This window comes from Cupressus sempervirens, chromosome 7, assembly GCF_028749045.1.
Source record: "Cupressus sempervirens isolate cs-2001-9-10 chromosome 7, ASM2874904v1, whole genome shotgun sequence".
NCBI lineage: Eukaryota > Viridiplantae > Streptophyta > Pinopsida > Cupressales > Cupressaceae > Cupressus > Cupressus sempervirens.
In genome coordinates, this window is record NC_143124.1 from 428,780,057 (window position 1) to 428,791,576 (window position 11,520).

General features: G+C 34.0%; 1 protein-coding gene across 2 annotated transcripts; it reads left to right on the forward strand.

Annotated features, from left to right (window-relative positions):
• The first annotated feature begins 7,836 nt into the window (after positions 1 to 7,836).
• LOC149547372 (putative UPF0481 protein At3g02645) lies at positions 7,837 to 10,438 on the forward strand. Of its 2 annotated transcripts, none has more exons than XM_089791617.1 (2): positions 7,837 to 9,779; positions 9,912 to 10,438. In XM_089791617.1, exon 1 carries the CDS (start codon positions 8,065 to 8,067, stop codon positions 9,775 to 9,777), a length of 1,713 nt encoding a protein of 570 aa, XP_089647743.1. In that variant the 5' UTR covers positions 7,837 to 8,064; the 3' UTR covers positions 9,778 to 9,779; positions 9,912 to 10,438. The 2 variants fall into 2 exon arrangements, with proteins under 2 accessions (XP_089647743.1, XP_089647744.1); XM_089791618.1 differs by having other exon boundaries at positions 9,915 to 10,438.
• Positions 10,439 to 11,520: the final 1,082 nt, after the last annotated feature.

Here is an 11,520-nt window from a genome sequence, read left to right on the forward strand (position 1 = left end):
ACTTGAAGAAGTAAGCTAGTTAGGACATCAATACGTAGGGTGGCCCAATTGACCGCAAGTGTAACACCTCATACTTAAAAAATATGAGTTTCTCATACTTGTACCTCTACCCTTATTTGAGCCTCCTTGATTGTCTCTTCCTCTTGAGTAACCTCCCCTTGTAGTAGTTTCACTACCCTGCTCTACTAGTTTAAACTCATCTTAGTTTCTTTGATCACTACCTTTTCTTTGGTATCCACCTCCATGCCCTCTTTGGTCTCTTCCTCTACCTCTACCTATGAATTTTGAATCCCCCTTCTTCATATTCTTTTCTTCCAACTTAAGTGCTAATTGATGATACTTCTAAGTAGTCGTAGGGGTCCATAGGCTTAGCTCCTCTTGGATGCTCTGCTTGAGTCCACTCAAGTGTCTTTCTACCGTAATAGGTTCCTCTTCTTGAATCTTCAAGCTCGGGCATAGTTTTTGGAATTCCTCTATAAAAGAGGCTAAATCCAAGTCTTTCTTCTTTAGGCCTTTCCTCTTTCTATGCAATTGTACCTCATAATCTACTGGCATATAATTCTCCTTCACTTTGGTCATCATAACATTCCAATTGGCTATAGGCTTCTTGCCCATGTTGAACCTTTCATCCCGTAGGTATTTCCACCATGTTATTGTTGATCCACTGAGTCTTGATTTGGAAACCTTCACTTTTGTTCCTCTATGACACCTTCATACTCAAAATGATTCTCCTTTCCCTTAATCCATTCCATCAGTGTATTAATCCCCATCTTTCCATTAAAAAATGTAATTCCTTCTAGAGTTTTTCCTCCTAAGGCTTTGATGACGTTCAAGAATGGCTCTTTATTCAATGGAGGGTCTGGTTTAGGTATGATGTCCTCCCCATGAACTTTTTCCTTTCCCTTTTCACTACTTCCACCCTCTTCATCTCTATTATTCGCTACTTCAACAACTTCTTCTAGCTTAATCTCCATTTCTTCTAGGGCTTTTTCAAGGATTTAGTTCATCTCATTTTTCTCATCCATCTCTTTGGTTAACTCTACATTAGTCACCATGTTTGTCTCACTCACTAACTCTTCTATAGTCTAAAACATGTAACCACAATACCAAATCTTTTAGGGCTTTGATACCAATTGAAAGTAAGTACACATCTTGCTCTTTAACCCTAACTTCTCCTAGGGTCTTCTCTAGGCCTCTTCTCTATCCTAACAGGGTTATTGCACTAACCCTAACTTAGGAGGATAACACACCCAATCTCTTCCTCTTTCAACTTGTCCATAGCAATGTAAAACTTAGCTTCATCCTAGCAATGCTCCTTAGATGCTTTAATGGCTCACCTACACCAACCACTCACATATGGTCACAACCTATTCAACATGGAGAGAGAGAATTTTCCCTAGGTTTTTGAGACTATTTCAATTTTCAACCACCAAAAATCTGTTAAAATCTATATCAATTTCAAGAAATTCCTCCAATTTAGGCCTAGAATGGCTACAATGAATTAGGTCTCGAAACTCACCTTTTGGCACTTAACTTAGAAAAAGGCTTAAAGAGGTAGAAAAATAACTTCATATCTAGGTATACTTTTGGAAGACCTTTGAGATGTTTATTTGAAGCATAAAAATAAGGGTTTTCTAATTTGTTGGTAGAAATCACAAGGGTTTATTCAAAGCCCCCTTAAAACATGTCACTAGGAGGTTTCCTTAGGTATATGGCTTCTCCACTCCCATGTCCTTCTCTCCATCCACTTGGACTGAAGCATTCATTTCCTTCAATCACCTCATCTATTGTTTTAATCTTTGATGATCCTTAACCATGCTCACTTTGCTTGCTTGGGGCATCACTGCAACTTGGCCAAAATTTCTTTTTAGGGCCCAATTACCTTCATGCCTATAGAACAAGAAGTCTTCTCTCACATCCCAAGAGACTGTACCATTACCATAGTGGAAAGGTGAGTTAAAACCCCATGTTTCCAAACCACCTCGTTTAGGACAACAACTAAGAAAAAATAAAAATAATTACAAGAAGGAAATGAAACGGATTAAAAAACCTACCTAATCACACACAAAAGTACCTAATAACATATACCAACACATGAATAAGTTATCGTACAAAAGCAATCCATCTGACACCCTTAAGAACCAAAAATGTCATACTATGGTCAAAATAACACTAAAATATGCTTGCTCATTACACAAAATTCTTCCAAAATGTTGTCCAACCCTTTTTACAAGTCTAGGGAGTCCTTATATAGGTCTATTACACTTGATCCAACAACTTGGATGTGGTTACTCAACCATCTAATTGAAATCAAGCACTTTGTGCAATAAAAGTTGTCATGACATCTTTTACAATTTTGCAAAATTCTCAAGAAACTTTACAAGTTTTGTCCTAGGTAGACCATCTTAGTCCAAACCCCCTAAAACTCTACAAATTTCATAGATAAGACATTTATAAGATGACCACATCATTCCACCCCTTGGTTGACTAATCTAGCCCTCTAAATGCCTATTTGTCATCTTTGACAAGAATGATAACAATTGCCTCACACTTAACAAATTTGGACAACTATGTGACCTTGCATTTTATAATGACCTACTTACACCTCCTAATGGCAAAGACACTCATTAGGACTCATTGGTCCCTTTATTATACTAGCGTCTTGGCTAAGGTCACTACAAGCTGAAAGTCAACTAGGAACCCTAGGATGTTAGATAGCCTTATCTAGGTGTTCCTACACCAAGAAATTATATGATCCAAGATTATGCAATTCGATATTTTAGTAACTATTTTCTTAAAATAAAATAAAAACTCTCAAAAGTTAGGTTAATGAATGATGAACTACCTTTTGTCCTTATTAGTACTTCTTAGTAGGAAAATACTATTGAAATGAAAATTGCTTTACTAGTTATTATTTAATTTTTCTTTGACCAATTATATATAAGTTTATTCAACATGTTTACCACACACACACACACACACACACACACACACACACACACTAATCTAGTCTAATAACTATTTTTTTATTTTATAAATTTGTAATGCAATTTTGGCTCAATTCATTGGATAATTTTTTTGCGGTCTTTCATATGCCTTGTTTTTGCCATTACTTATGATAACAATTTAAGGTTTATATTAGATATAATAATGGATGTATTATGATTGCCTACTCTTTCGTCTTGTCAACTTGTTGAACAAAATATATGGAGTGTGCATAAAATCCTAGCAACAATTCTTGGTTACTATTGGCTTCATAAAAATGTTGTCATTATAAGGCAAGAGCCTACAACACAAAAGTAAATTGTGAGCCTCTTATCTAGGAGCTCTTGGATTTGAGTCTACTTATTAATTACATTACATAATAATAATTAATCTTGACTTGGGTCTCTTACCCATCAAAATTATTTTTTGTCGTTATACACATTTAAACCTTTAATAATTTATAATTTTTCCCTGGACAATAATTCATTTATGCCGAATAGTAATTAAATTTGATAAAATAGAAAAAAATAGAAATTATATAATATAGATATATTTATTTTAAAATATCTTGATAAAAATTGAATATGCATGTTGTATATATTTAGAGGTTAAAGTATAAAACATTATGTCTACAATTTGGAAAATATTTTCATTTTTATCAAGATTAATTTTTTTTTTATTAGACTACATAGGACAATGACCCAAAAAAATATTTAGAGGAATGTAAAGATATTCGTCTTTACAATTTTTTATAGAAATCCAACCATTCATAGAATCAAAATAGCATCTCAATCAAATTATCTTTATAGTTCAAATAAATATTTCAACCATTATAAGTATAGTGATTGTTATTTTACTATTTTAAATGTAATTATTACTTAAAATATATTTAACACCGATAAATATTTTAATAAAATAAGAATTACTATTATAAAATAAATTATTCTACAACTAACAATGCAAGTATTGAGAGCCCAACTGTAGTCTAGTGATGAACTGGGGTGACCTCAATGTAGAAGGTTTTAAGTTCCACTCTCACTTACTAATACATGTGGCCTGGCCCACTTTACATTAAAACAAAATAATGCAAGTATTAGTAACATGAGAATTACTACTATAAAATAAATTATTGTACTACTTACAATGTAAGCATTTACCACTACATAGCACTTGTTAATGATTGAATTGATCTAGTGATGAAGTACTTGTACTCTGGAAAGGGAGACAAGTTTACTTTATCTTAGATTAAACTATTTGTTTTCTTTATCCATAAAATGTTTATATAAACTCTTAAGTTTTATATCAGATTTTAAAATTTAAAATATAATTTTATCTATATAAAACTTACATTTAGTAATTATTACTAGATAATAAATGCTTTATAAAATTTTAAATTTAAGTCAATTAAATAAAATCAATTGAATTGTTATACAAAAATGTTAAATATTTGTATTATTTCAGTTTTATACTTTAATAACTTCTAGCCGATTTTTCAGTCTTTTTGTACTTTGAAGTTAGCCCTCATCTTTTTTACTGCTATCTAATATTTCAAAAACATACAATAGATCATAAAATATAAATAAAATTAAACAGAATATGAAAAACGATTAGAACATTTTGAATAAACTAATATATACATTAGTTGTCTATTGAGAAAGTTGAAATTAAATAATCCAAAAGAAACAAGAATTTTGCACCTATTCGATCCACTCCCAACCCCATTCAATACCAAGTGGATTATATCTATACATTATTATAAGCTTCCATCACTTTTGGTGGATTCGCAAACCATCAAGAATGTAGAGGTATTTCATTAATATATGCATTTTTTCCAATAAAAAAAGCATGCAAAAGTAACTTGCTCAGACTAAAACAAACAGCTGTACTGCATTGTAGTTCCTGCCATATTTGACAAAATATTTTTCATTAAAATAATTGAACAGTTCAATTTTACTTCGACCTGAATATGCAGAGTTGTAAGTAGATTTCCGGCATCTGTGTGGATCAAACTCTACGAATCTAGACTCGCCGGCCTTTGTGTTTCAGCTCCATTCCAGACCATTTCAAAATTGTTTCGGCTCCATTACACACCAATTTTTTTCATTCTTTTCATTAACAGATATGAACAGTATGAATTTACACTATAATTGAATTGTACATGCTGAATTTGAGGATCAATCTTGAACATCATATACTAAGTAAGAAATTAAGCTTCGAAGAATAAGTCAACTTTGACTTTTTAACACTTTTAGTCTAAAAATCAGACCTTAATGTGTGATGTTTAAGTCCTATGTTCACAAAGACTATTTACCGATTCTTTCTTATCTTAACCCTTGTCCCATTCTAGCTACCCCATAAAAAATTTATGATTGTATAAGTTGATTGAACTTTATGAACACTAAAACATGCGACATGTGAGGGTGAGGAGAGTAGTTTTAAAACATTTGAAATGTATACTATAAGTTTTTTTAAATTTTATTTATTCATATATAAAAATATTATCAATATTATAAATATTAATTAAATTAAATTTATATTTATATTTTTTTATTATTTTATAACTTTAAAATCTATAATTTTTCAAATTTCAAAGATGTTTTTGAAGTATTAGATAGCAGCCAAAAGAAAGGGGGGCTGATCCCGAAGTACAAAAAGGTAGAAATAAATTGGAAAAGAGTATTTTTTAAATTTAATAGAAGTTTAATTTGTGTTAATAATAATTTAAGCTATTTGTACTAATTTCTTCTTCTTTCTTTTATCTTATGGGTAAGAGCTCAAAGTCAAGTGTTGTAAGATCTTGCCTTAAATTATTATACTAGTTTCATTTGTAAAGAATTTTTAATATATTTTTACATAACTAAAAACTTATATAATAGCTAATCATTTTCTTTTCAAACAACATTATAATATATTCTTAAGATATATTTTTAGAAATTTACAATTAGTTTTAATAAAACTTAGATTCTAAGAGTGCACATCATACTATCCCTCATCCTATAAATGAATCAAACAAATACCACTACAAAATGGGGTTCATTTTCCTAAGTTAGACATCTCAAAACATGATGTTGTAGGCCCTACTATGGTTCTCTACTTGTTTAATCATATGGCCAAAATGTTTGAGTTAACTCCTATTTAGAAAAAAGAATATATATTTTTTGTTTTAATTGATAGGAATCACTTGCTAATATGTAAATTAGTTACAACAATATTAAGCTTTTTCTAAATCTAAAATGTTCAAATAAGTGTTATATGGATTCAAAACATAGAGAAATATTCGTGATGTATATATTGTCTATGTGTGTGTCAACTCAATTTAAAACTTTAAGAAGATATAATACAAATTATTTCAAATGAAAAATAAATTCTTACAACACCAAAATTAAAATATATGTTAATGTCAAATGGCTTATGATGTACTCATAGAGTTGAATGGTTGTAAATGAGTCCACTAAAGATCAAGTCTTCAAAAATTAAAATAAAGTTCAAGATATACTTAAAGATTAGAATAATACAACTCTATTGACTCTTTATAAGAAATTTGCTTCAATTACATGTAATATTTCCATTTTTCAAATTTTCAAATATTTTATTATTCATTAATTAAAATTTTTACAAGAATTTAATCCAACTAAAAGATAAGTTGCATAATGATAAAATGCCGAAAAAAAAAACACAAAAAAAAATTGTTAATTAAATGACATCGTCGTAAGATTGTTTCACTTATTACGATACTCATAATATCAACAACTTTAAACACGTTTATACTAAATTATTCACTATATACCCAATCTCAATAACCATTCAAGGTACTTTGACCGAATCTTACAATGCTCGCTTTTAAACGAGTGAACAAGTTTAATGAACACTTAGACAACTATTGTTAACTTTAACTCAATTTTTTATTACTCTTATTTTATTTTGTCTATTTATTACAAACTAATATTTGTCTAAGCTCATGTGCATAATAAATCGAATGAAAGTTAAATTTGAATATTTTGAATTAATTAATACATTGTAGATAAGATAATATTACATGTTGCTAATGTCGATAAAGCCTTGATAATAGTTTTCGTTGTCTTTATTTATTGTTACTTTTCAATTCTTAATCAATATTTTGATTCCACCAAGTTTTTTAAAGTTTCTTTACATATTGATATTTGTTTTGACTTGATCAATATGTTGTTTTCTCGCACCCTTATAATTATTTATTTATAATGATTTATCATTGTCCAATTAAAAACAATACTGATTAATAATTTGAATATATTTAAAGACAAATGAATCCCCATCATGATTATTCTTGTATTATCTTGTACTGCAAAACTGGGACCATTCGAAGCTGATAAATAATATAATTTATACGGATTTATAGAAATTGCATTATCTTGGAAGCGATCTTCCCCTGGTGAGGTTAAATCAAGGAATTTGATAATACTTTTGTAAGTTTTCATTCTTTTAATTCAAAAAAAAATGTTTATTTGGCCCGTTACCGTCTCTGTCATGACAAAGCACTTCACCAACGCTAGAACAATGAGGGTTCACAACATATTTCAAACGTGAAAATGTGCGCCGCGTGTATAACGTGATGTCGAGCCTAATCGGGAAAAAATCCAGTCCCCACAAAAACAGGAAATTTAAATTATATATCCGTCCAATTCAGAAAAATTTGAAAAATTAGACGGCTTGTTCGTAATGTTAACTGTAACCGCTTCTTATACAAGATATTAAATTGGGAAAGGTAGCAAGATTTGAAGTTCTAAATTAGGAAATGAATGTTTTTTCTTCTAATCTCGTGTAACTATAAATATAATATTCGTTAGATGAGATCGAAACCTCGAATTTGGTCCCACAACTTGTAATGGAGCATTATTTACAGGCTGGACGCGTCTAAAAATCGCATTACGAGTCACTATTGAAGCATGAAACATGTGGGAATGACTAAATGCGAATTAATTATCAAAAGTATGCTGAGCTGCTTAAATATGGACCCCTCTTCCCTATTGATTACCAGTCTTTTCTTATCCCCTCTGCATACTGCCAGTTTGGGTTTCCCTGATTCCTGAATACCCCGTAAGCATGGCTTCAAATACTTCTGTTCAAGTAAAGATCGATCAATCTCGGTGGGTTATCTCAATTAGGGATGGCCTCGTTGTAGATGCAGAAAAAGAAGAGGAAAAGGAGTTCTGCATAGCCGTGTTCAATGTGCCAAAGGAGTTACTGGCAGTGAAGCCCGATGCATACGTTCCCCAGACCGTCTCAATCGGGCCGTATCACCAGTGGAGATCCGAGTTGTACGAAATGGAGAGATACAAAGTGGCTGCGGCCCGTAGGTTTCAGCAGAGAGTTGAAGGTCTCAAGTTCGACTCCGTAGTCGCCGAACTGAAGAAGCACGAGTGGCGAATCCGGAGCTATTATCACAAATACCTCGACTACACAGAGGAGGCCCTGGCGTGGCTCATGGCTTTGGACGCCTCGTTCGTGCTGGAGTGCTTGCAGTTCTATGTCAAACAGGCCGATCAGGGCGCCAAGGAAGTGATATCTGAGGTGAAGCAGCTGGGCAGAGTGTTAGATCCATCTGGCAGGAGCGCTACCCACAACGCAATCATGAGAGATCTGATGATGCTCGAGAATCAGGTGCCGTTGTTCATAATGCAGAAGCTGTTGGAGATGCAATTAGGCTCTGAGGAGAAGGCAGAAGAAGGGCTCTGTAATCTGGTAGCTGTTGCCTGTGAAGCGTTGTCACCGTTTACGTTCAAGATGCCGGAGAGTTCAAGGCTGCGCATAAAAGAAAGGGGTCATGTGCTGGAGGTGCTCTATTATGCCATTGTCCCTGCGGCAGCTATAGACCATGGCGACACTGAGGGCATTGAGACCGAAAAGGAGGCGTTGCCGGACGCAACATTTGTTAAAAAGAGTCTGAATTCGGCATGGGAGGCTCTGTCCAAGTTAAACGTCGGCCCTATTCGACGTCTGACGGCGCTTCCTCAGCGTGTATTCCAAGGAAGGATCGTGCAATTTGTGTTGAAGCTTCCCATGCGGCTTCTTTCTACTCTGGGAAATCTGCCGATTTTGAGTTCTTTGAAGGGACCCTTAACTCTAATCTTCGGATCTGTAAAAGACGAGAAAGATGGGGAAGGAACAAAGAAAGGAGATGGAGAAGGAGAAGGGGGAGGATCAACGGTGGACATTCCCCCAACAAGGGACGAGCTCAAGGTTCCCTCTGTGGCCGATTTACATTCAGCAGGAGTGACATTCCATGCTACAGAGGGAGACCTCACATCAATACACTTCGACACAAAGACGGCAACTCTGTATCTTCCCAAATTGAGGTTGGATAACAATTCAGAGGTGATACTCAGAAATCTGGTGGCTTTCGAAGCTTCGGCGGCGCCTGGTGCGTTGATCTTCACTCGCTACACTGATTTCATGAACGGCATCATCGACAATGTGGAAGATGTGAAGCTGCTGAGAAGCAGCGGGATTATCTACAATCATCTGGCAAACGACGCGAAAGTAGCGAGTCTGTGGAACGGCATGGGCAAATGTGTGAAACTGACGAAGGTCAAGTATCTAGACAAGGTAATAGCCGATGTGAACACGCATTACAACAGGAGATGGAGCGTTGCCATAGCGGAGTACGTGAACAAATACATATTTGGGTCATGGCAGTTCCTCACATTGTTGGCCGCGGGGATTCTTCTGCTTCTCACGTGTTTGCAGGCCTTCTGTTCTGTGTATGACTGCAAGAAGTGGTGGAGTGACACAGAATTCCTGCAGAGCCAGAATTAGTGGTAAGAAAAGCGCTACGTCATCTTTTCAGTTCTTTTTGCACTTTCGTTCGGACTACGCCACGTTATTTGTAAGGTTTCTACTTTAATCAACGATTTTCTTTTATCTCGGCTAATTGATTGCAACACATACAGCAGGTTTGGCCGCATAGATCTGTTTGTTTCAACGCACGGACCCGGCAAGTTGGCAGTTTTTTAAAGTTGTGTGGTACAAAAAGATGTTTTGTGTGGAAGACTGGTGAGACAATGATGCACAGCCGTGACTATACATCCAACTAAACCGTAAACTATATAAGAAGTGTTTTGAAAAAAATCTGCCCCCTTGGTAAGATATGAGTTTCAGTTTGCTGTTTGATGTACGAGATCCTTGTAACGTATATCCCCTGCTTGTATTTTGTGGCCGTATTTTGTTCATATGAGGACATTCGGTAAAGAGCTTAAATAGCTGCAGTTTGTTGATGTACGTTGGATTCTGTATTGCCTCAAATGGTTGGTGTACGGATAGCTTTGTATTCAGTACACGTTCTCTCCAACTATACCACACCTTAAATTGTGCGGCTGTGTGATCTTCGCTGTTGACTAGTTGTGTATACTAATTAATTTGTTTAACAGTTAAGATTGCTTAGATGACTAGTTTAATAATAAATATTGTTTGAATTTCACGTGGATGCACGATGCATGACTGACACTTGTTCAAATCAACCAAATGATGCTCAATGCATAAGACATTCTCGTCAAGCTTCTGCACAGGATTTTGATTCCTATGCTCAAACCATGAGATCCTATACACAGGATCTTCGAGCTTATTAGATTCTTTTCCATTTTATGCTTTTTATTCATCACGTTAGCATTTGTATAATGAACTCTCATTCTCACGATGCTCTCCACTCATGCGATTAAAGTAATCAGTCCCACCCACTATTGCCTAGTTGGCTTTCCACTGAGGGTAGGAATATTCAACTGATGCTTTTAGCAAGGGCATACACGAGCTACATAAAACTCCCACATGTTATGTCTGAGTCACATTCTAAACATAACAAAATAATTAAATTGTTGCGAGTGTTGAGACAATCAAAGGAAAAGAACATTCGTGGATCAAGTCATAAGACCAAATGGTCATGGATGCCAGGAGGTGTAAAAAATGGTGGCTATAATGAAAGTGTGGCTCTGATGTCACTCAATGTAGAGGATCTGTTGACAACGCCGATGAAATCATCATGCACATCATACTTATATAAATGTGAGATGTGAGACCGAGGAAAGTCTTGATTATCTTGGTGCATAAACCTAAAATGCCAACTCTCATACCTATAATTTTTATTGTTCAATTTAGGGTCCATTTGGTTGCTGGACTTAATCTGGAATAAGAAAACGGGAATAAGATTTTCCTATTCCCGTTTCCTTATTTCAGGTTAATTCCAGCAACCAAACGGAGATACACAAAAGTAATTTGATAGATCAAGTGTTTACTTGAATTGATACAAATTTTGTTTTATTTTTTAATTAAATGTTTAGTTTTAAACTATGGACTTTGTAATTTTTTTTCCCCTATTTTATGTTATAAAATTGAAGTATTACTTAGAATAAACATTATCTAATATATTCAAATTGATTGATAAAAATAAATAGAAATTAAGAAAGGAAATTGCTACAATGCATGTTCTAGTCTTAATGTCTAAGCACAAATTAATCAATAGATGAATTCAAGAATAGTTGCTTCTTTCTTTGAGTCATTAATACATAG

Excerpts from the sequence above, each read along its gene's own strand:
- LOC149547372 (XM_089791617.1), top strand. The coding sequence starts at position 8,065 with ATGGCTTCAAATACTTCTGTTCAAGTAAAGATCGATCAATCTCGGTGG.